At 44.2% G+C, this 25,826-nt stretch overlaps 1 protein-coding gene across 6 annotated transcripts in view; it reads right to left on the bottom strand.

Annotated features, from left to right (window-relative positions):
* Window positions 1-25,826, bottom strand: part of ATF1 (activating transcription factor 1) — a 381,718-nt gene that overhangs the window by 135,913 nt on the left and 219,979 nt on the right. For 4 of the 6 annotated variants that reach the window (XM_078688923.1, XM_078688922.1, XM_078688926.1 and 1 more), the window contains exons 4-6: window positions 22,002-22,102; window positions 20,954-21,078; window positions 13,036-13,218 (exon numbers count right to left, since the gene is read on the bottom strand). In XM_078688923.1, the coding sequence (XP_078545049.1) occupies window positions 13,036-13,218; window positions 20,954-21,078; window positions 22,002-22,102 (409 nt within the window). Of the gene's footprint in view, window positions 1-13,035; window positions 13,219-20,953; window positions 21,079-21,934; window positions 21,954-22,001; window positions 22,103-24,807; window positions 24,843-25,826 lie in introns of those variants that run through there. The other 2 variants (XM_078688927.1, XM_078688928.1) reach the window with 2 other exon arrangements.

Raw genomic sequence — 25,826 nt, 5'->3', positions numbered from 1 at the left:
GACTGCACTCTTGAGGTCCAGACAATGGTGTCTCTCCTCCTTAGAAGAATGAGGGGAAAGATAGAAAGAGGGTAAGGTGATGGACTGCCCCAAGTGGAAAGGAGTGACAACCTTAGGCAGGGAAGCATCTCCGTTTAACCTGATTATCGCTGACTCGTGGCTCGGGAGGATAGGCCCGAAACTGCACCGTGTCCAGAACAGCTCAGAAGAGAGGGAGCGACTGAGAGGGAGTCAAGTGTGACTTCGGCACATTGATAGTGAACCCAGCGACTGCTTGAGGCCCACCGTAGTCTGGAAGTTGGAGACAACAGCCTGGGGCGAGCCTGCCTTCAACAGCCAGTCGTCGAGATGGGGGAAGACTGGAACCCATGATCTATGCAGATGAGCTGCGACCACCGCCATCACTTTCGTGTACACCCGAGGGGCACTGCTCTTGCCAAAGAGGAGCACGGTGAACTGAAAATGATTGTGGCATAGCAAGATCCGCAGGTAACGTCTGTGGGCTGTCAGGACGGGAATGGGGACAAAGGCATCCTGCAAGTCCACCGCCACCATCCAGTATCTGGGGTCCAGGGCAGAGAGTACCTGAGCCAAGGTTAGCATTTTGAACTTCTCCTTCCGGAGGAGGCGGCTGAGGACCATGAGGTCAAAGATAGGACGCAGGCCTTTGTCCTTCAGAAAGTAGTGGGATTACCAACCACAACCTACTTCTGGCGCCGGGACAAGCTTGATAGCTCCCTTGACCAAAATAGCGGAGACTTCCTAGCGGAGAAGCACCAAGTGATCCTTCGACATGCAACCGAAAGGCGGTGGCATGGAGAGAGGGGTAGTCTCGAAGGGGAGGGAGTAGCCCCTTCGGACAATCTGCAAAACCCACCTGTCTGACATGATGCATTGCTAGTGGGGGAGGTGATGGCGAATCCTGCCACTCACAGGCCACTGATGGGACTGAAAGGTCAGACTAGGAGGGTTTGGAGGCTGCTGCAGGGGGGTTGAGCGTGGACCGACCCACCCGCTGGTTCCCAGACCCGTGAGGACGCATCAAAGCCCAAGGATCTGGCCGTAGCCTGAGAATCCTTAAAGCGCTCCAGTGCTGAGTCTGCCTTGCCACCAAAAAGACGATGACCATCGAAGGGCAAGTCCAGCAAGGTTTACTGAACATCCCCCGAAAAACCAGACGTCCTCAACCAGGAGTACTGCCAAAGGGCTACCGGCGTGGCAATCGTTCTGACCAGAGTCTCGGTAGTATCCAGTCCACAGCGGGTTGTGAATTTTGCTGCCTCTCTCCCATACGCCACTGCCTGGGAGAGAACAGGCAGGGCCTTCTCCGGGCACTGAGGTCTCACTTGCGCAACCGTATCCAGACTGTATGGGTATAGCAGCCCGAGAAGCATGCAGTATTCACAGTCCGCAGCGCCAAGTTGGAGGAAGAGAACATGCGCTTCCGAAGATGATCCAACTTCTTGGATTCCCTATCCGGGGGTGCAGAAGGGAATGCGCCCTCGGAAGAAGAGGCTTGGACCACCAAGCTCCTTGAGGAAGGGTGTTGGGTGAGGAAAATGGGATCGCCCGGAGCTGGGCAGTGGCGGCAGGCAATCGTCCGTTCCGCAGGAGCCCCTGTGCTGGGCTAGGACCAAGTGCCCAGAAGGATGTCCGTGAGGGCTTCATTGAAGGGCAAGAGGGGTTCAGAGAAGTTGCCACCGGCTGAAGCACCTCTGTCAGGAGGTTAATTCTGACTGTCACTGTAGGGAGCTCTAGGCCCAAAGTCTTGGCTGCCCTACGCACCACCACTGCATAGGACGCTCCCTCCTCAGTAGTCACGGTAGAAGGAGAAAGCATGCCAAAGTCTAGGGAGGTATCCAGACCACTGGCGTCACCCAATTCCTCTCTCCAGTCCGGTTCTTCCAGCTGGTCTATTAAAGGGTCCATCAACCCCACCCAGTCCTCATCACCACCATCAGGGCGATAGGGAACACCTGGGATGAACAAGGGAACAAAAGTACCCTCGGGTGTCGGATTCAACGTCGGTTGATGATGATCCTGCTCCGGGTCCATCTCGGGGATGAGGATGGGGATGGCGTCGCCCGGGGGCACGGCTGGGGGCATCGTCGGGGATGATAGTATAAGGTCAACCGGCGTCGATCCAGATCCAGGCCTGGATCCATGGAGAGCCTCCGGCACTGGGACATCGAAAGCACAGGGACCCCAATCGGCTCAGCAGGGCCCAAAGGCACACCAGCAGAGTCGGGCTGCCCAAACACACGGTGGAGGGCTTCGTAGAACATATACGAAGCTGGGCAGGGGATGCCCAGGCTCCCGGAAACGGGGGGGAAGCTTGGAGTCACCCCCGAGTCAGGTGCCAAAGACGGAGCCTTAGAGCGACGAGGATCCGGGTCCCGCGTCAGCTGACTGACGGGGCAAGGCAAAGATCGACATTGCTTCTTCGTCTTCTTCTTGTGCTTCGATTTACTTGAGGAGTGCGAAGACTTAAGACGAGGTGTGACGGCTCCTCAACCAGTCTCGAGACCTTCCCTTGAGCGAGACCATGTCCGACGCGGAGCCGACTGCCGAGCCTACAAAAGCTTTTGGGACCGCTCCCGCAAAGACTTCATGGCCCAACAGTCGGAGCACGGCTTTGGGTCATGTTCGCGCTCCAGGCACCAATGGCACACGAGGTGCGGATCCGTCATGGAAATCAGCTTGTGATAGGAGTCACAGGGCTTGAATCTGGTCCGACAATGGGACATCCCTCGCGCACCAGGAGTTGAAGGCTCAGGAAAAAATTGGTTCGACAAAAGTCAAAAAAAGTTTAGCCGATAAATGACTAAGGGGCAAGCTCTCTCCGGATCTGCGCTAGGCTGTCGCGGAAAAAGAAAGAAGAACAATAGTTACTTACCTGTAATCTGTGGTTCTCCAGTATTGGTGTCTTTCATAGATTCACATGCCTGAATCATTCCCCGTCGTCGGAGTAGGAGTCCCACGGTATATAAAAAAGTAGTAATAAGCCATTTGTACATAGCAAATAACAGTTACAATAAACCAGGAAGTGAAGTAGCCTCAGCTACCAATGAAAAACTTCCACATTAGTGACCATCCAAGTCATTATGTTAGACCAAACTGCAGCCAATAAGGCCACAGCTCCCACCTAGGTATTCTCCCCAGAGACCCAGGCTGTCAGATTTTTGTAGCACTGGAGTGTACCAGAGTATATAGAGCTATATCATAACAGTCTGGGTGAGACTCTGAGGGGAGGTGGGTGGGTGCATGTGAATCTATGAAAGACACCAATACTGGAGAACCACAGATTACAGGTAAGTAACTATTGTTCTTCTCCAGTATTTGGGGTGTCTTTCATAGATTCACATGCCTGAATCCGAGTAGTTAGCAGTAACATAATATGTCGCTCTTATACGCCAAAACATAGTTATCATGCATAAACAGAAAGCAATGCAACATCATAAGAAAGCGTAAAGAGCGGAAAGGAGGTGGGAGAGAACACCAGAGGCTCACCTTACTGAAACAGATTTCGCAGGACTGCTCTCCCCACCGAGGCATCGGTGTCGCTTGAAGAATCCAGACAGTAATGCCTCGTGAATGTGTGCCTGCTGGACCATGTTGCTGCTCTGCAAATATGCGGGAGAGGCACACCAGCAAATAGCGCAGTTGAAGAGGAGACTGCTCTTGTAGAATGGGCTCTAGGTAAGGTCTGTAAGGGTTTACCTGCTTGTTGATGGCATAACCCTATCGTGGATGAGACCCACCTGGCTATAGTCTGTTTTGAAACAGCACACCCTTGTCTTGGTCTACCATATGCCACGAATAGCTGATCCGTCTTCCTGATGGCAGCTGTTTTTGAAAGATAAAATTTAAGGCATCTCTTAATGTCTAATGTGTGTAAAGTCCGCTCAGCTGGTGACTGCGGATTGGGAAAAAATGTCTTAAGTATCACAGGCTCATTGAGATGGAAATCCGATGGGACTTTGGGCATGTACTTCGGGTTGGTGCGTAGTACCACAGAGTCAGGTGTGAATTGCAAGAATGGTGGCTTAATGGTGAATGCTTGCATGTCACTCACTCGTCTGGCTGATGTTAGTGCCAGCAGCAATGCAACCTTCCAAGTGATGAACTTGAGATCGACCTTATGAATAGGCTCAAAGGGATGGCGAAGAAGCTGTGCTAGGACTATATTTAAATGCCAAGATGGAGGTGGCCGGCGTACAGGTGGAAACATACGAAATAAGCCTTTAAAGAATTGTTGTATTATCCTTGAGGAGTATAGAGAAGTCTTACCGTCCTGACGGTATCGTGATATGGCGGCTAAGAACACTTTGAGTGTTGAGTGCGCCAAACCTGATTTAGCGAGTTGTAGAAAGAAGGGTAATATCTCTTCTGGCTTCGCAGTCATTGGATGCAAATTCATAGTTTGGCACCAAACACAGAAACGTTTCCACTTTAGTTTGTAAGTTTTGTTTGTGGAAGGCGCCCTAGCATTGGCCAGGACTTCCTGACAGTCTTGTGGAATGTTCAAGTGCGCAAATTCGTGGTGTTGAGGAGCCAAGCCGATAATTTCAGAGATTGAGGGTCTGGATGAAACACCTTGCCTTCTTGGATTGTTAGAAGGTGTGGAATTCTGGGCAGTTGGATTGGCTCGCATTCTGATAGAAGGAGAAGCTGCGTGAACCAATATTGTCGTGGCCACCGTGGAGCAATCAGGATAATTCGACACGGTTGCTTTCTCATTTTCTTGATGACCTTGGGTATGAGTGGAATTGGCGGGAAGGCGTAGGCAAAGATCCGTTCCCAATTGAGTGAGAGAGCGTCCCCGCAAGAGTTCCTGTGGGGAATCCAGCTCGCAAAGTGAGTACATTTCTTGTTCTGAGAAGTTGCAAACAGGTCCAGATCGGGGAGACCCCATCTCTGGAAGATCCGATCCAGCGCCGGCTGATGCAGTTCCCATTCGTGAGTGCTGTTCTTGGATCTGCTCAGCGAATCTGCCAATACATTGGCTACTCCCGGAACATGCACCGCTGACAAGTTGATGTCGTGATCCAGAGCCCAAGTCCAGATCTCTTGAGCCTGTTGAGACAACCGGGCTGATCTTGTGCCCCCCTGCTTGTTCAGGTAATGCATGCTCGTTGTGTTGTCTGTTCGAATCAACACTGTGGAGCCTTGTAGGATTGCCAGAAAGGATTTTAGGGCGAGGAAAATGGCTCGTAACTCCAGCAGATTGATGTGCCATTTCTTTTGTTGAGCGTCCCATTTGCCGCTGATCGTCATCCCTTGAAGGTGAGCGCCCCAACCTTCTAGGGAGGCATCCGTGGTCAAGATGAATCTTGGGACCTCTGCGAGGAAGGCACAGCCGATTTGTAGGTTGCGTGCCTGACTCCACCACCGGATTGTGTCCTTCATTCGAGGCGTCAGTGTAATGAGATCCTCGAAGGACCCCGATACCTGCACCCATTGGTGACTGAGCTCCTCTTGTAATGGTCTCATCCTCAGACGACAGTTTGGAGTGAGAGGGATGCACGAAGAGATCATCCCTAGGAAAGATTTGAATCTCCGGACAGAAACGTACTCTTTTCTGAGGAGTGTGGTGGCCATCGTCCTGATCTTTCGCTGCCTTTCGTTTGAAATGAAGACCTGGGCGAGCTTGGAATCCAGTGTTGCTCCTAAGAAGGACTTTCTTTGAGATGGAATTAGATCCGACTTCTCGAAGTTCACTGAAAATCCCAGGCTTTGAAAGAGGCAAAGGCATTTTTGGACATGGTCGTTTGCTGTGGCGAAGGAATTGGCCTTGATAAGGCAATCGTCCAGATAAGGGTATATTTGAATTCCCTGCAATCGTAGGTGCGCCGCTACGGGTGCTAGCATTTTCGTGAATACTCTCGGGGCTGAACGTAGCCCAAAGGGAAGCACCTTGAATTGGAAATCCCTGCCAGCCACTCTGAACCTTAGGAACTTCCTGTGTCTGGGGAAGATAGGGACGTGGAAGTAGGCATCCTGAAGGTCGAGTGTTGCCAAGTGGTCCCCTTCTGCCAAAAACTGTAGGATCTCCTGGAGTGTTAACATTCTGAACGTTAATTTTTTGATGAATTTGTTTAGGGCACGCAAATCGAGGATTGGGCGCCATTCTCCTGATTTTTTGCGTATCAAGAAAAAACGAGAGTAGAAACCTGTCCCTCTCTGGTGTCGAGGTACTCTCTCGATTGCCCCTTTTCGAATCATGGAATTGATTTGGATGAAGAGTTCTTTGAGATGTGCTGGGGGCGGCCCTTTTGGAGGAGAATTTGGAGGGGTTTTTACAAATTCTAAAATGTGTCCCTTGGATACCACATCCAGCACCCATTTGTCTGTAGTAATCTTGGACCATTTTGAGTAATGTTGGGATATTCTTCCTCCAATTTGTTTTTGGCGGGGACACTTTGGCGGCAGGAAGTGAACCTCACTTCTTGTTGGCGTTATCTCTTCCACGATATGTTGGTTTTCCTCGGGGCTGTGTGTAAGAGTTACGTCTTTGGCCATAAGGCTGTTGCTTGTATGGCTGGTACCTCTGTGTGTTTTGAGAAGAGGTGTAGTTACGCTGTTGGTAGTATCCTCCCCTATTGGAGAAATTTCCCCTTCCTCTTGTGCCACGAAAGGAAGATTTACGAAACTGCAGAGTGCCCAAAGATCGTGCAGTTTCAGTATCCTTTTTGATGGCCTGCAAAGCTTCATCCACGTGCGAGCCGAATAGGAACTCGCCATCATAAGGCATGTTTAAGACCTTGGACTGTACTTCATGTCTAAAAGATGTAGATTTTAACCATCCCTCTCTTCGAAGGACTGCGGCTCCTGCCAATTGTCTGAAGCCTGTAGCTGCTACATCCACTGCGGCGTCAATGATCTCTGAAGACGCACACTCCCCTTCTTGTAGGATTTTGATCGCCTCAGACCGGTCCGGTTCAGGCAGTTTGTTAATATAAGGCGAAATGTCAGACCACATTTGCCTATCGTATCGGCCAAGAATCGCCATAGAATTAGCAACCCTGACTGTGGTTGCTGCCATAGTGGAGACTTTTTTGCCAATGGTATCGAGTCGTCTTCCGTCTCTATCTGTAGGCGTGGAGATTTGAGATGATGGGTTTTTCGCCCTTTTTTGAGCTGCTTGTGCAATGACTGAGTCTGTCTTGGCCTGTCCAATCAGGCAAGCCGGTGAAGAAGCAGGCGCTCTGTATTTTTTATCCACTCGTGGCAAAACTGGAGGTAAAGAGTTTGGAGTGGCCATGATCTTCAGACCTTCTTTCCAAATAAACTCTATGATCGGTATCGACCAGCTCTGTCTTTGGGAGAGATTCTTGAAATCATACAGGAAACAATCATCCTGTTTTGTCTCCATAGTAATGAGAAATCGTTTGGTAGCGTTATCCATAATTCTATGGAAATTTGCAATATCCACCGGTGGTGATTCAGCCTTCGGCTGTTCATCTGGAGCAGGGGAGTCAGCCTGATAATCTTCATACTCCGACGAATCCGAGTCATCCAATTCTCCCTCTTCATGAGCCTCCTCTTCAGAGACGTCGTCCACCGGTTGAGTAGATGGTACCGGTATGGATGGGGCATGTACCGATTCTTCCCTGGTAGGAGGGACTGAATGCGGAGTACCTCTAGGCGGGGGGGAAGTGATGTGTGATTCGCCCGATTCCGAGGGCGGAAATCGTTGATAATAATCATCCAACATGGACATCAAATTTCTGAATAATTCCATGGGCATTTGTGTCCCTGACGGGGGTGCAGGATCCAACTCTGTGTGTTGCGTCACCTGCTCCTCCTCCTCTTGTTCCTTAACGTGTATGAGTAAGTCAGATGGACTTGTAGCTGCCGGAAACAAGTCTCCATCAGAGTCCTCGTCGGAATCCAAAAGCCTGTCTGGCATCGTGAGTGGTGACATACCTGCAGACTGTAATGGGCGTTGTAAAATCGCAGCAGTGGTTGCTGGAGAAGGCAACGATATGGTGCTGCTCTTTGCCGACCATACTTGAAGATCTGTGCAAGTTGACAGTCTTGGCGTCATTGGATTCCCTTGGTCCTGTGGCATAGACTTTGCTTTGAGGGACGAACTCGCCGTCGTCGACGACTGTGGCTGGAGAGGCCTCGTCGACGATCCATTTTTCGATGTCGTCGACGTCGTCGTCGACGGAACAATTTTTGTCGTCGACGGGACAATTTTCGTCGTCGACGGGGCCGTCGACGGGGCCGTCGACGGGGCCGTCGACGGGGCCGTCGACGGCGTCGTCTTCTTCGTCGACGAGGCCGTCGTCGACGACGACTTCGTCGACGGGGCCGTCGACGGTGTCTTCTTCGTCGACGGTAGGATCGTCGACGGAGTCTTCTTCGTCGACGATGAGTCCGTCGACGGGTGCTTCGGCGACGGTGAAGCCGTCGACGGCAAGGCTTTCTTCGTCGACGGTAGTGTCATCGTCGACGGGATGGGCTTTTTCGACGCTGGAGAGGGCTTCGTCGACGGAGGCTCGTCGACGGTAGGAATTTTCTTCGTCGACGAGATGGGACGAATTTGAACATGCACATAAGTAGGTGAGGACACTGAGGACACCACCAAAGAGGGTTTTGGTGAGGAGTAGGTCACAGTAGAAGTCACTGTAGTGGCAGTCTGACAGGAAACCGGCAGAGAAGGTGCTGCCTTGGTTGTAGGCCTCTGAGGTGACAATAAAGGGACAGCCTTTTTAATGACAGGCTGTTTGACAGATTTTTGACAGGCTTTCTTCACCTTAGAAGTTGAAGGTTCCTCAGCAGCGTGCTGGGCCTGTTTCGCCACCTTAGCCTTAGGGGTAGTTACTGTACCCTCAGCTATTCTCTTCCTTGATCCCATAGAGGACATAGAGGCCAAACTTCCTACCTCAGAGAGTGGCAAGTCCTTGTCCTTATTCCGTTGTATCCATAGTAGGAGGCGACCCTCTCTGTCCTTGAGGGTTTTAGTTGGAAAAGTGCGACAAATCTTGCATTCCTTAGCCTGATGGTCTGGATACAAGCAGTAAATGCAGAGAGAATGAGGGTCTTCCTTGAAGAGCCTTGCCTTGCCACATGAGTCACAAGCCCTGAAAAGGGACTTAGATGTGGACATGTTGGAAAGAAGAAACTTTCAAAATTTCAAAGTTGAAGAAGAAAAAACTGAGCAGAGCTCAGAGAGACTCCCTATCACACGACGTGCGGTAAAAAATCTGACAGCCTGGGTCTCTGGGGAGAATACCTAGGTGGGAGCTGTGGCCTTATTGGCTGCAGTTTGGTCTAACATAATGACTTGGATGGTCACTAATGTGGAAGTTTTTCATTGGTAGCTGAGGCTACTTCACTTCCTGGTTTATTGTAACTGTTATTTGCTATGTACAAATGGCTTATTACTACTTTTTTATATACCGTGGGACTCCTACTCCGACGACGGGGAATGATTCAGGCATGTGAATCTATGAAAGACACCCCAAATACTGGAGAACGGACGTTAGCGCGCAGGGGCAGCGCCTAAGTAGGCACGCGATGTCATCCCGGCGACTACGACACTGATGGCAGATGCGGAGTCGCCACCTACTGATGCGCAGGGGTACTCCTGAAGAAAAATTCTCTTGACCCAGTCTGACGCCTGGGGGTAATTCTGAGTTAAGGAATCTATAACTTTTAGTCTGTTTCAGATACATTTGTTACACACTCAATGCAACACATCTCCATATGAAGGCCAATCAACGCAGAGTGCAATACATGAATAATTCGACTTCTTATTTTCAAACTGAAGTTTGCATTTCCACTCTATGGCAATCTTGTTAATTTTATACTGTCCCATAAAAGATACAAAGCAAATACTGGCCTATCTGAAACTCCTCTAACACCAATAACATCAGTAAAAATAGCACAACTCAGCTACTGACAGTAAATTAAATTTCTCTAAAGTCCTCAAAATGGATTCTAATCCTTCACAGGAATTAAAAATGCAGTAGAAAACATCATAGAGGATCTGCTCATCACCCATGAAAAAGTCAATATGGTGACTGATCCTGCTTGACTGTTTTTCAGCATATGATATGGAGCACCTGACATCTTACTGCTATACATATGCTTCACTTCGGTATTTAAGGGGTGATGCCTCTCGCTTTTGCTGTCGAGATATACAAGAGGACACCAATCGAAGAACTGAACTACACCCAAATTTACCTCTGACATGTGCATTTTTCTTTTGGGCCAGTCTCAATCCAAACATTAAGTCTTACCTAGGCATGACCTTTGAAGTAAACATAGTAGTCAGAGGGACCAACCTCCAATTATCTCACCTCCACAAAGTCATACCACTACTTCACACAAACCAACAAGTGGAATTTAGCAAAGCCTTGAACATGCCTCCTCTGGTCTTCTGCACTGGAGTTTACACAGGCCTACCCTAAAAAGACACAGATTTCAACAAGCGAATAACAAGGCGGGTACATACCTGGAAGAAATAGGCCTATATTACTACTTGCTTAAATGTATTTCACAGGCTCTTTTGTAGCACCACTAAAATTCAAAGTCTTAAGCACCCTGGAAAAGGAGTTTTGGGACAAGGGCCACGGTGAAATGACGTTTCCAGATCAGTGAGGACACGCACAGTATTGGTCAGACGAAACTGATGCTGCTTAGACCAATTGACCAAGATATCTTAGGTGGCCAGGCTCATACTACTTGAAGGCTGCAACATAACGCATTCATTAACCAAGATAGATTTGGCACTTTCCAATACTCAGACTAATAACACAACAAAGAAAAGGGACATCATATTTTACTTTAAAGTAGCTAGTACTGTTCTGTCCTTGTTACTAATGCCATGCCTTGAAGGTTATAAAGGTCAGTATTTTGTATACAGCAAAGTGCTCAAGTATTCGTAAAATGAAATGTCTGGGGATATATTTTAAATTTCATTAACTCACAATCTGAGTGCTCAAGGATAAATAAGGAAATGCACATGATGAAACTATACTCGTAATAATTACAGACTTTAAAAAGCATAACCAATGTAAAAAGGCAGTTGGCATACATTTTATGGTATTAGCATAAAGAAAAGAAAAGAAAAAACAATCCCTCAGAGTTATTGCTACAATACAATCTTGGGCTTGATGCATCAAGTGCAGTGGGGATATAAACTAGCACATACAAATAAAACATGAAAATTTCTATTCTCAATTTTATAATATCAACCTTTGCATGTCTGCCACTTGCCAGGAACAGCCCCCCAGATATAAGATTCTAATTAAAATGACACCCTCTTGCCTCAGAGCTGCCTAATAAAATGGTATAAGTCCCAAAACTGCAAGAGAAAAAAGTCTGCTAGTGCCTTACTGGATGACAATGTGCTGAACAAAAGTTTAAAAAAAAGCCTTTATCTACATACACCTTTTAAAATAAAAAACAACTAAACAAAAATCGGTACAAGTCAATAGATGCACCCTTGGCCAAATTCATTTTCTTGAAATATTAAATTCAACGAAATGGTGAAAGGGAAAGTTACTTACATCATAGGAAAGTTCACTGAAGTGATGTACACTAGCTTGATCCCACACTTTAAGAGTGATAAACAAGAAATACTTTTGAAAACTGACCTGCAGGCAAAGGTTGTTCAGAAGACACAATGAAATCTGAAAATCTTAGCATGCTTTTTGAGAATTGTTGCCTTTGATCAGCCAATGGTCTAGGTATGGATGAATGAAAATCATTTTCGCCCTCAAGTGTATTGTGACCACCAAGGGGTCCGGCATATTGTTTATGAGATTTCGGTAAATGGTGGATGAGGGCTTCTCCAATATGGGGTCCAGCAGTAATCTATCTTCCAAGGGGGAGAATCCCAGATAGAAGAATCTCTACGAATGTGTAAACGTAGGGTGTGTATGAGACGTATGTAATGGTATTGTTGTGAGCCGTGAAGGTCATATTCCTTCTTGAGGTAAGCAAAGGAGCGGGGGCAGGTCCCTTCCAAACGTCACCCAAGTATTCAATGCCAATCAGCTTCCACCCCCTGAAGTCGGTCAGACGTGTCACCTCTCTCAGTTGATCTCCGAGCCACAAGGGGGTTCTACCAGTCAGTTTATCCGTCCACCCCAGGAACTTGTTCGCTTCCCTTCAACATTGAACTACCACTCTTGTATGTGCAGGCCACCCCTTTCGTGGCCTCCGGGCATAAAGCAGGTGCTCACTGTTACCCCCTGGCATGACAATCCTGTCTACTCTGTAGGCCGGTTCGGTGCTGTCTGTATATATCCAGTCATTAACTACCTGGAGCTGCGAGGCCCAGTAATATAATCTGACATCAGGGAGCGCCAGACCCCCATCATAGACAGGATACAGTGTCTTTTATAGGATGTATAGGAGCCCTGGCAGAGCTAGCATCTTAAATAATGCCGCCCGGCCCATGAGGGAAAGATGCAGGGATTGCCAGTAACTCACATCTGCCCCGAGGCGCACCAAATGAGGCTCAAGGTTTCTAGCGAACAGCTGCTGCCATTGTTGAGGTTTCTGCTCGTTATTGCAGTTGCCAAAGAGTGGTTTGAATCCTTTGATGTTTGGTCTCTTTCCAGGTGAATCGTTTCTGGTAATGATATGTGGCATTGCCTTCCAGGTGATAAAGATCAGCAGTGCAATGACCATGTACAAAACGTCAGTAAATACATAAAACTATGCTGGCACAAAGCAAGACAGAGCAGGAGTGTCTGGCTTTTTTTGTAAGCAGTTAAACCTCCAGGCACACCCATCTGTCCTGCTCCTCAATTTTTTTTAGCAATTGGACTGTTTATTTTATAGAGGTTTGTGAGGTCTCTTATCCTCTCGGTCTTATTTTCGGCTAACTTCTCAGTGTGTGGACATGGAGCAGTGCTAACCGCAAGGATGGTATTTTTTTTACTTGACTTTACATAAGGACTCCATGTAGTCTTTGTTATACAATGCTAAGACAGTATACTACAAAAACTCTCCCAAATGTACTTTCATATTGAAACAAAAGGATGTTCCTCAGTTATGGAAGATACTCACTCTGAACAACAACTTGGTTGCTTGGCACGAGTATCTGCTGCCCATCAGATGTCTGTGCGTATTGAAGTATTGTTGTTCCACCTTGATTACCACCAGCGTTTGTCATTGTTAATGCCTGCAAACCCTGCATTCCATCTGCTCCAGGGCTGGCAAATTGTAATGCTCCATTTGGGGCAATAGCAACTATAAGTGAAAATAAAATAAAAAGTTAAATGTCACAAAAAACAAAAATGAGACTGTGACAATAAAACAGCAACTTTTGGGCATTTTGTTTTACTATAACCACACTACAATCATCACTGCAAAGAACTGATTCTACAATAAGTTCAATGAATCACAAAAATAAATCTAAACTGTATTGAACAGTAAGGTGGGCCAATGCATACAATCCATCCTTTACAAAAAAAATACGAGAATTAGAAAAGCCAATAGTTCTCTATGTGAGAGCAATTCGCTTGGTCAAAGTCATTTAGCTTTGTTGTACAGTAGTGTGGCTGCTGATGAGCATGGCTAAAAGTTAGTGGCTTGGCATAGAGGACAGTAGAGTGGAGTGTCATAGCGTAAACTGCCATAGAGCAGAGTGGCGCAGAGTGGAATGGCATAGATTAGATTGGTTTAGAGTGATATGGCATACAGGACAGTAGCGTGGAGTGGCATACAGTGGGGTGGCATTGATTAGCGTATAGTGGTGAGACCTGAAAAAAGCAAAAACTTAATGCACATAAAATGGATTCCTGCTCTCACCCTTCTCAAATGGTAGGTGATGGTTAGCTGTGCAAGCAAGATCATAATAATACTTTTCAAAAAGACGGAGGTCTTTGAATTTGAAGATCTCCTTACACATACTTACCTCTAAGTGCAAGTTCCACTCTCTTATGCATCACTAAGCACAACACCCAGTACCTCTATTTTTCATTTATTTGGTAGGGCATACAGAGAGGCTCCTCCGTACTCGAACATATTTGGGAGATGTGGAACATCATTTTTCATGGTCCTCCCTTTCTGGAAGGGCTATAACGTTTATGAGTTTCTGGCAAGTAGTTTTCAAGCAACTAGCCATCCTGACTTTTGTCTGAAGTCCGGTAAATTATCTTGCTTCCAGCACTGCAATTCATCAAATGTCTCTGAAGAACAGCTCTTGTACTCGCAGAGATCCTGGACTTCGGCCTGGGACAAAAAGTATTGCACCGGTGGAAGGGATATTTTGTATCTGGCAAGATCACTAAATTGGTAAAGCTTACTGTTAACTATAAGAAGGTCGCCTACCATGTTCAGAAGCCTCCTTCCGCTACTCAGAAGAGGTAACCATCGGATGCACACTTTTACAAGTACTCCTTTCACGTCAACCACTAATTTGCAAGAAGTGGTATAGTTGGATATCAAATAATTAGGCTTCCCTGTTTTCAGTTTCTATTTTTGGTAAATTCTAGTGGTTTTTTTCTCTCAGTGTTTTCAAGTGATTTCAGTACCTTAAAACACAGTGGTTATCAGTGGTTACACATTTTCGTGCCATTATTAACAACAGAAACAGTGTTTTCCGGTGTTTATGGAACTTTTTAGGTCTAGCGAGACAACTTATGTTGTTACTTTTCAGGGAATGAGGACAGCAAAGTGCCACGCGCATTTGCAGGCCGAGATTCGACCTCGTGAGCCCGCACGTCGTCACTCACGCATGCGCACAAAGAAAGCCATACACACACTGCATATACACACACGCACCCCCCCCTTAAACATACACACGCGCACACAGACAGACAGACGCACGCACAAACACACTCAAGCAGACACACACACACGCGTACACCCCACCCCCACTCACCCCTCCTCTCACTCAACACACTTACCTGTTCTGGCGGTGCTCGGCGGCGGATCAGCATCTCGGGCGGCGGTAGCGCTTTGCGGGGCTCTCTCACCACATGAGAGCCCCGCCTTCCCCATGCGCCCGCCCGCTCTTCACCCGGTCCCCCATCTCGGGACCGGGACTCAATGCGGAGCCTTCGTGGCTCCTCGGGCAGCTCTCTCTGACTCTCGCCGCGATGGGGCGGGACTTCCGGTTGGGGCCGCGCTGTGATTGGCCGGCTTCCCAACCGCTTCCGGGTCGTCGCGGGCAGCGCGGCGGCCCGGCGGGGATTTGTTTGTTTTGTATTTGGACCTTTATTTTGCAGCTGCTGTCTATGGAGGAGTTTTATTTTCACGTTACTCTTACGACTGGATTGTATGCCTTAATTTTGTGTGTTTCAGTGTGTCTACTTTACTTGTTTATACGGCAAGCCAGACAGTGCAATACCAAGTAGGTACACAGCAGTTTCGGGACCCTCGACATTGTGAATACAGGACTTCGTTCCTCATGTAGCCAATGTGCAACTTTTACCTCTAGACCTGCAGCTGAGAGCAGCAATTTTTAATCCTGCATATCAAATGTCTTTGTTTTCTGACCCGGAGAGACATTGGCAATAATCTCTCAACCGCAGCACTCCAGACTAGCAGTTCAGAGCGTTTTCTTTAAAAGAATGTATGGGGTTGTTTGTCTTCTCATATGCTATCCCTGTACACCTTAGTGTTTGACCACAGGACGAAAACACCATCCACACCCCGTGGGGCTTGATAATGACACCTGTATGGGTAAGGTTTGTAAAAAAAGTGATTTAATGTGCATGTCTTTTTTGTTTAAGATGCCTACCAGGCACACCGTGACATAAGCTATTTTAAATCATGCATGGCTTACAGTGACCACTATTATCACAATGTAACAAGAGCAGTGTTCACATAGAGTATTCGTCGTTCTGACAGTTTACACAAGACCAGATGTGCACTTGTTCATAACAAATAGACTTAGTATGAACAGTACATGAGAAACCCACACATAGCATGCTTCGTACATGTATACTCAGGTATTCACCATGTTGTGACAGCATAAAACATGTTTGTCTGTTCCCACAGGTACCATGCATGTAGTATTATAGTACCAGTCTCGTGACAGGCATTTAGCCACCACTGTCGCATGCAAAGATATGTGCATGCAAGAATTATTTATCCATTTATAGTTTCACACAAGGGCAGGGATGGTTATTTTGTCCTGATGAATGCCCAGGACCATTTTTGGGCCGTAAGAATAGGGCAAAAACATATTGACAAAAGCATTTGCAATGCAATAGGTCTCGCATTTGCAAGAGTTTAAGCTATTTGCATTGTAAGTGACAATGCCTTTTATTTATGTTTTAAAAACCGACACAAAAAATAAACGGCATTGTCATTTAACAATGACAATAGCTCAAAGTTTCGCAAATGCGAGACCTATTGCATTGCAAATGCTTGTTGCTTTTATTATTGCTTGCTTTTTGCACTGATAGTGCATGGTATATAGACAGTGTATATGAGGTCCAAATACATTTTTACAAATCAATCTCATCGTAGTACACCATACAATACTCCTTCAGTGAGTCTTTGGTCATGCACGCTCGCTCTTTCCTTCCCATGTAAATTTTCATCTGTGAAAGGGCCCTCTCAACATTGGCACTTGAAACAGGCAATACCAAAATAGACAGTGCACAATTTGCTAACTCTGGCTACAGACATAGCTTTCCATGCCAATACTGATGCACCTGAAGATTGTGATTCTCTGTGACAGGTTCTGCAACATATGCGTTGAACTGGGCGCATATGCCCTCAGAGTTATTGAAGCTGTCAAAAATGAGGCAGCACTTATGAAACTTCTGAGAAAATTTCCCTTTATGGAAGGGATCTAGAACTTTTGCAGAGTACCCAGTGAGGCTTCATTGACTTCAAATGCCCTGTTTGGTAAAGGGCTATTTCTCATACACTGTAAACAATGTAAAAAAAAAAGTTCCTGAATTGCTCCTCAACATTTCTTTGCTTACCAAGTGCCAAGCAATCTAACATGGAACATGTTGCAGTGCCAAAGTCACTAAAAGTGTGGCCCAGCCTACTCTCAAGGGGATGTTTCACACCTACACCAATTAAACTGAACACTTGGTAGACAAGCGTGTTTTCAGACTCCAGTTTTTTTATTATGTCCACTGCAGCAGACATGCTTTCCGGTAAAAATCTAAGAATGCAGTAGAGTGTACGTTTATTTCAAATCACAATCAATATGTGACAAAAGATCCTCAAATTTCTTGCCTTTGGCATCATCACTGGGCAAAAGTTCTGGAAACGGTTGCCACATGGATAATAAAGCATTCATGGCCTCTAGGACTGAGAACCACCAGCTAAGTGACACAGTTGAGATGACTCTTTCTTTGATGCCACACGAAGCACAAAATGAGAAATATTTGCGTTTTAGTTTCAGCGCATAACAAAATAGTGCACCAGATGGACTAAAAAGTCAATAGCATTCTTCTTTAACTCTGAAGATTGTAAAGATGCTTTCAGCATACCATCTAACAAGCGGCAATGCTCTCTTACAGGGAAGCACTTCAGCTCAGGTATCGATTTTGACATGTCATCACACAACTTTTTCATATACATAGCTGAATCCCAGCAAATACAAACAATATCACTCTAATCTCTGTTGAACTTGGTAAGAACTTTTTGCAGCAGTATTCCAAGAAGTGACACCGTGTTCCATGTTTTCCAAAAGTCTGGTGACATGGTTTCACCACTATGCCAGATGCTTTGTGACTGCACTCTTTTCACATATACCTATCACTACACCATGCATTGAATGTTTAAAGCCTGGGGTGTTCGGCAATTTGCCTACTATCAATACTGACTCACTAGAAAAGGGGGCTGATGTATCAAGGGATTTTTACACATTCTCTGTGGGTAAATGTTATAGTACATATAGGGAAAGATTCTTATGAAACCTATATTTTTCCTATCAGTGAAATACTCAAATGTAGCCAAAAAATCAATTATGATTTTGATATTTCCTGATTCTCAACAGTTTATAATAGTATATAAATAAACAATACTTAAAACATGCTATAAGCCCTGTATCTTTAGACCACAGACCACACAACTGAAAAAAGTTGACCTCCCTAAACAACAAAACTCAAGAAGAATATAATGTTAGCCCAGTCTTTCTTACTGCTACCTTATATAACAAAGTTACACTGTAATGGCCCCATCAGGAAGAAATAAAAAATACTCTTTCACTCTCCTTTTCCTTTCTTTGAATGGCATTTAGTTTGTGTTTGTGCAGGGTTTTGTTCAGTGTTTATATGTTTACACTGGTGCGGGCTATTTCCCTTCACGTGGGGTTTTATCAGTTATTATAGGTTTAAACCTAAAACCAGACAGCCTACAAATAATCTATCTTCTCTTTGGAACTCATCTGAACAAGTATGAAGCATCCTGGGCTTGTCGAGGTTTACCGCCCAGGGTAGATAGGGCCTTGGCCAAACCCTCAGACCCAGATGTTCTGGCTCCTTTCTTTGACCCAGTACCACTAACATGATACTGGAGATGCCTGAGTGGAATCATCAGTATTCGAGGTTGTCAACACACTTCATCCTACTCTTAAGTTACTTTTTCTTAAGTTGCTGAAACGACCTTTTAAAAAAGCAGATTGCACCGCTTAAAAATCTAAATCCGTGCCTGCTTTGGCACTGCAAGGGAAGAGATATAAGTTTAAATTGGTAAAAAGCCCAGAAAGGTTTCTAGGCAAAAGAAGCCTATAGAATCTCTACACTGAAATTGAGGTGCCATTTCAGTTTTGCACTGTAAGCAAAGTAATGTGAGTCAACGCATCACATCAAATGTGGCCGTACATCCAATCGCTTCACATTTGAGATGAATGATTGCACCAGGCGAACCTTACACGACAGTCAACCATCAGAAAAAGACCAGGAGACTTGCCCTAGTATTGATCACACTGAACTCATATCATGTCTGTGTTGAGAAAATCAATAGTAGATTTCATTGGGGGATTTCCATACTGGCAATGCAAGATTTTATCATGCAACAAACTATACATTAAAGACACCTATGTTGGAACTTAACCCGAATGTCAAATTAACTCACTGGATACTGGTGGCATCCATATATAATTTGATTTTCTTATATAGTGAACCCTTGTGTTTTTGAATGCATATGATTGCAAACAAATATATAAGAGACTTTTAAAACAAAAGGCGTTGAAGCAATTAATTTGCTATGTTACGTCAACATGTGTTTTTGCGGTATTAATCCTGACAAGAAATCAGACCAACTGGGCTTTTATTTTGCTTTCAGTATCCAGATATTCTCCAACTTTTTCCAACAAATGAGCTCCTTGGAACAGTAGCTTGATGTATCACACTTTTTGCCATGCCAAAAGATCATTTATTCAACACCCAAGCAAGGGAGACAGTAAATAACACCATTACAGTTCCCATTAGAACGTAGCTGTCTTCTAGAAAGTGAATGAAATGAAAAGACATTTATAAAGCGCATGGCTACCCGGGAGCGTCCCAGCACTAAGAACCAACACGGGAGGGGGCGAAAAGCTAAGGAAACAGGAAAGTGTTGAGTTGTTTACGGAAGGCCTCATGATTGGGAATAGTACGAAGGTGAGGTGGCAAGGAGTTCCAAAGTTTGGCAGCATTATAGGAAAAAAATCGTCCGTCACTTCTGGTCTTCTTTATTCTGGGGACATCAACCAATCGCAGTTCATCTGACCGAAGTTTCCTATTTGCTTTATAGGGGCGGATCATGGCTGAATTAACACCTTGGGAGCTTGTAAACATACCTCCCCAGTGCTGCGCTGTCCATTATCCAGTGCTGAACTGGACGTCCAGCGGTCGCACGCAGCACTGGGGAGGTAGTGCCCGTGACGACCGTTGGCCGACGGCAGCACCTAAAGGGTTAATGGGGAGACATTTTCCTTGCATTGTTTTATGAGCAATGCACAGGGACATGAATCTGATGCATTCCTGCACTGGGAGCAAGTGGAGGGAGCGTATTGCCGGTTTTGCTGATTGTCTATTAGATAATCCTGTCAGAAATCTGGCTGCGCTATTTTGGACTGACTGAAGTTTAGAAATTACTGAAGAAGGGGAGCCCAGGTATAGTGCATTCCCGTAGTCCAGCCTAGAAAAGTCATGCAAGATGCTATCTGCCCTTGTACTGTGCATTCATTACTTCAATTATTCCTGCTTTCCACCTTTAAATACTTTAAAGCAGTCTTTGATTCATGTAATACATTAGATCTGACTGCTGTCCAACAGTTTTCCTATGATAATCTGCTATACAGAAGTGTGATGCCTTTAAACTCATTCTAAATCACAAACTATAAGCAGCAAGTTCTGAAGACCATCACAGAATTATATGCATATATCAATGACAAGGAGCAAAACAATTTAGAAATGATGGCATTGTTTAAAAATAAAAGCTATGTAGACACTTTACAACTATTCATTTCAGATAAATTGTTGGGAAAAATTAAAGGTATTGTCCAAACAGCTTATCTACAAATACTAATAAAGAAACAACTTAATTTGTGATTTACAATGAAGACACGGATAATCCTAATTTTTACTTCTGCACTACAGCTAGAGACCCTGCAACAACACTTTCTTGAAAATACATCATAAACCAAAGATGTTTAGCAAGTAAACATTAATTGCAAATAAAACATAACGTATTCTGTGTTTCGCACTCTCTGTGTTCGGATGCACAAGCCATGGAGGAATATATGGTGAAAGTGGAATGTGTGTGCAATCTTCTACATAGCCAACCAATCTCCTTAGTATCCTTAAACGCTTTCAGTTTGAATCGTTATGCAGCTGGCCATAACTCTCAAAGACTGGGCCAAAACTGATCTGTGTATTCAGATGTTATTAACCTGGACTCTGTTCGAATTATACTAGTCTTTATACTAATCTCCGTTTTACACAAGTTAAAGAAAAACAAAAACTGTACATGTACTAAATGATATGCACAGTGTAGGTATAAGGTAGATAACTAGAACACGTACTGTACTGTCCTGTGCTGGTCTGGTAAATAGATGTGGGACCAGACATAGAAGAAACAGCAGAAGAGTCAGCACTTTCTTCGTCGTCTTCACGCTGGTCTTCTGCAGAAAGATCGTTCAAGATTTTCCTATGCAAAAGAAACTCTGGTTCACTTTTAAAGAAAAGTATTTTGTCACAGCAGCTCATAAGTCACTATAAAATGTAGATGCTTCAAAAGGAATTAAAGGCAATGAGTCTTTACCTACTGGGAGTACATAGTTTACTTTGTATGCTTAATAAAGTGTGGGGTTGCTGGCTCATTTATTTCACATGCTATGTCACATTAACAAGATTATTTTCAGTACTTCTATTAGTTGCATACAATGGTGCTAAAATGAAAAGGTCAAGTTGTTGTAAAGCAGACTGTCCATGAACGATTTTGTGGCCAGAGAGAAATATGTACCTGTTATTAAAAGGGGTTTTCTTGCATCTAAGTATCAATATGGTTCAAACAAGTACAGTCAGAAAAAAGGAAAGGCAACAACAGGTGAGAAGGGTTGAGAGGAGGGCAGCAAAAAAAAAAAAAAAGGTTTCAACTTCTGATGCAATAGTCCTCTATATTCTATTTTTAGATCGGCACTACACAACACAATTTGCTTGTATCTACAATCCACACTACTAGAACAATGACATAGACTGTGTCTTGGAGTGCGGTTAAACAGAAGTGCAAGATTAAGGAGCATTGCTTTGTTTATTTGTATCCAACCCTGAAAAAGTAACTCAACATTAAACTGAAGCCTAATGGGTTAGATCCTTCTCCTGAACTCGTTTTTTAATATCCACTGCATTTTGCAACATGTAAATCAACTAAGTAAAATTAGCACAACAAAAATCAGAGTTTCTATGTTCCCAATTGTTAGTGAGACAAGCACACTTATAAATGCCCAAAAGCTAGAGAAAACAAATCTATACAATTGTGTTTTCTGGTGGTGTGAATCACACACCTCAGTCGTTTACAGTTTTAACTTCATCTACTGATATTTCCAAAATGTCCTCTCAAAGTTTTCTCACTTGTATGATGGACGACGAGCTAAGATTCCACGGGCCTTCTTTGAGGAGTCTAGACTGTCGGACGAATCTTGAGAATCTTCAGTCTCTGATAAAGAGGCAACCTGAAAAGCATACCCAATCTTCATTTTCTAAACCATCAATGTTATGTTAGGAAGAACAAAGCAGTTCAACAGAGGTGAAACAATAAATAAATAAAAAATCAAGATACAGCATTAGAAAACATGATTAGTTAATTATGTAGTTCCATCTACTATCGACTAGAATTACTGGAAGAACTTGACAATTTGACTGTATCATTCATTTTACATTTCAAACACATGTAAAAATCATAACCCACTGGGACTTGAAGTCAGGCCTATTCTGCAAGAATCAAAACATCTAAAAGTTACTTCTTACCCACATACTATTGGAAATATTTAGATTGGAATTAAACAAATCATAAAGTTATAAACATCTGAAAGCAAAGTAGGATGAAACAAATTACCAATAAAAGAGATCTACAGCCTTCCTGTAAGGTCATGTTTCCACTAAAGGCTTCTGAAGACATCATAATGACTACAAGACCAAAGTTCAAATGCTTTGTGATGTCACGCCATAGATGGTTGGCACAAGAGGGCTTAGTTGGCTAATACATGAGTAATATTTACTTCATAGGAACTGCCAAAAGATTTTTAAGAGATATATCTTTATTTTAGTCAGTGTTATATTAAGGTGTGTTCAATGTGGATCCTTACAAGCAAAAACTATTTGATTTCCTGAGTACAACTGAAAGAGTTTGAGTGGGCTTGCTACCTTTCTATTAGGTTCTATTTAGACTTTGTGCGGTAGATACCAAGGATGTTGTGTAACTTGTACAAATGAGAAGATGTATTGATAATGTACTATATTTTTGCTGGAAATTCAACTTCGATAAATGACAAGGCTGATGTGAATGGAGACAAAACTTGGTATGCTCTACATCTGCCACCATAATCATCAACTGTGGAGGTGTTAGGATGGAAGATTGGGATGAACATGGCAGTAGTCTCAAGGGGCCGGTCACGAGCCACACTCGGTTCCCAAATCTTTTTGTGAGAGAAGGGCATAAAATGGCACAAAATTGACAAACACAGATCAACATGTGGCAAGACAGAAAGTAATCATATAATTTTTCAAGATCTCCTCAGGGTGCCTGATTTTCCATGTACACAAGGGTGCAAGAGAGTGAGTCTGGGAGAATTACACTGCTCGCCCAGGGCAGAGTAGCTACTCCAGCAAGACAGGGAAGCTGCAGGATTATTCTTTGGGCCAGTGTCAGCACAACAGAAGAAGCTGTACGCCAAACACAAAGGTGACTGCAGATACCAGGGAAATAACTCTATGACCGCTTGGCTCCTCAAATGTTTGCAGAAACAAGGGAAACAAACACAATAAGCACAGAAACAACTTGCACTCAACCTAAAAAGTCACAATACACCTCAGTATCACTTAAAGTAAGTGCCTCCAATACATTGGGGGGGGGCACATAATACTGAGGCAAGTTACAAAAAGCACTTGGTTAAAGAATCAAAGAGTGGAAGGAAAGACAAAATAAACACATACACTCTTCTAAAACACACCACTAACCTTGACTTAAGGGCAAAGCATTCCTAAAGGGGGGAACTTTAAAAATACTGCACAAACTTTAAAAGCAACAAGGTATCTAGTATAAAAAATTAAAAAGAAAGAGAAAAGAGTTACAAAGCAGAGAAAATCTTCAAACCTACACTCCCTGCGCTTCTTTTTAAAAATAGTAACTGATGAGCAATCACTTAGCAAGCCACTATCAAAATTAGGTTCAGAAGAAAGTAGCAGCACAGGGAATAGGATGAGGACCACAAATGAGGTAGTTCAACAGTTCTAGACCAAATCATTAGCCCCTTTGACTTTTGAGGTAGTCACCGAAAAGATGCAATAACAGGTACAAAAGGGAAATAAAGTTAGGTATCCTGATTTAGATGGAGTACCAAATATAAATACTAGAAATAGATGAGGCATTGAGTGGATTAGAAATTGCAACTGAGAACTCAGTTCAGGAGTGGTCACATTGGAACTTTCCAGGTGGATTCAAGTTTAATTTTTGTTGTTGTTGTTTTTTTAGAGCTGTATATAGAGTGAACTAGACCGAAGATATCAGGTATCAGAGTGCTTTACATGAGCACCAGTTTCTTTACAGATGGACACATTCATTTTTGTTAGGCACTGGGAGATTAAGTGATATGCCCTGAATCACAGGATGTTGAGCATCCCTGCCGAGACTCGAACCCAGTTCCCCAGCTTCGAGGTCGACCGCTCTAGCTGTAAGGCTACATCCTCTCCCCAAAGGTTCTGTTAAGTAATCAGTTATGGCACGATGGCAGGAACAAAGTATATCTGAAACGAATCAAAAACAGATCCAAGAAACATCTCCATTAGATGATACCATTGTGGACTCCCTGAAAAGATGTGCAAAAATCACTTAAAGAAGTAGAGAAATCCAAACAGGAAACAGCCACACAACTTCAATGTAAAATGTAAGCAGAAGCATCAGAGAGGTTAGAAAATCACTCTAGAAGGAACAATGTGAAGATAATAAATATTCCGGAAGGGGAGGACTTGAAGAAAAGAAGGTGCATTTACAGGAGAGTTTGCGCCAGATTTGAAACACAAGGTACAAAGAATATATCAAGATCCCTTTCACTGTAACCCTAATCGTCAGAAGCCTAAGAAAATGATAATTCATTTTCTGACGTTTACTTTCAGAGTGTGCATTTTAACAGCTGCCTTACAGGCAAAAACAATCACTTACCAAACTTCTACTTTCTCCATTAAGTCAGTTGGCTGTTGTGCTACAGAGGAGAAACAATGGACTTATAAAAAAAAGAATGGAAGAACTTTAATTAGTAGGTGCCAAGGTACAAATGAAATTCCCAGTAATGTGGAGAGTTATGAGAGTTAATAATATGTTAATAATATGTCACTGTAAGTCACCTAGAGAAGGCAGATGAACTAATCAGTCGTAGGAAACAAGTCGCAACCTGGTCAAACAAGGAAATCTCGTACTCTTTTGGTAACATAAAAAATGTATGTTAAGGGGGGTGAAGGAGATTTCTAAACTGGCACCAACAAAGTGCTAAAGAATTATGGGTGGTTTCTATAAGGGGATAGACAAAGGGCAGGGAGCAAGCAGTGCTTAATTTATAACAAATACTTTGCATTGGTTCTTCTAGGGAGGTCCCTGCCACTTACATCACCCATTTCCGCTGCTAGAGCTGCCAATGAACATAGACTATAAGAATGTCATTGGTGGTAGACATTATTCATTTTTTATTTATATTTAATTATTTAAACACTGTTTGCATCCTCATCTCAAAACTTTATAGATAGCGCCACCATGTAGTAGACTGTTTGTGAAGAGATCTGCAGAGCTTTGATTGGCTGCCAATACTTCGAACAGAAAGTGTTGGTAGCCATCTTGGGACTCTGCTTGATGTGAGTCCCCCCCCCAAAAAAGAAAAAAGAAAAAGAAAAAGGAGGCAGGATAGGTATGCCCTAATGCTCCTCGCCCCTCCCCCCTCCCCCCAGGCCCGGGTCTTAGGATCCCCCGCAGGGCAAAAAGGTATATATCTTTTTAACTTTTTGCCTCAAATTCAAGGAAAAATTACAAAAAACACAAGTGCAGGCTCCCACACCTCTTATCAAAATGGCCTCTGGATGGACCATGTCCCAGGGCATTTTCTAAAAAAAAAATGACCACCTCCCCGGGGCTTTGTAATGAATATAGGAGGGGGGCTCAAAAGAGCCCAAAAGACACCTACCTCCCAACTC

Source organism: Lissotriton helveticus, chromosome 1_1 (genome assembly GCF_964261635.1).
Source record: "Lissotriton helveticus chromosome 1_1, aLisHel1.1, whole genome shotgun sequence".
Classification (NCBI taxonomy): Eukaryota; Metazoa; Chordata; class Amphibia; order Caudata; family Salamandridae; genus Lissotriton; species Lissotriton helveticus.
This window is presented reverse-complemented; position numbering and strand designations above follow the sequence as displayed.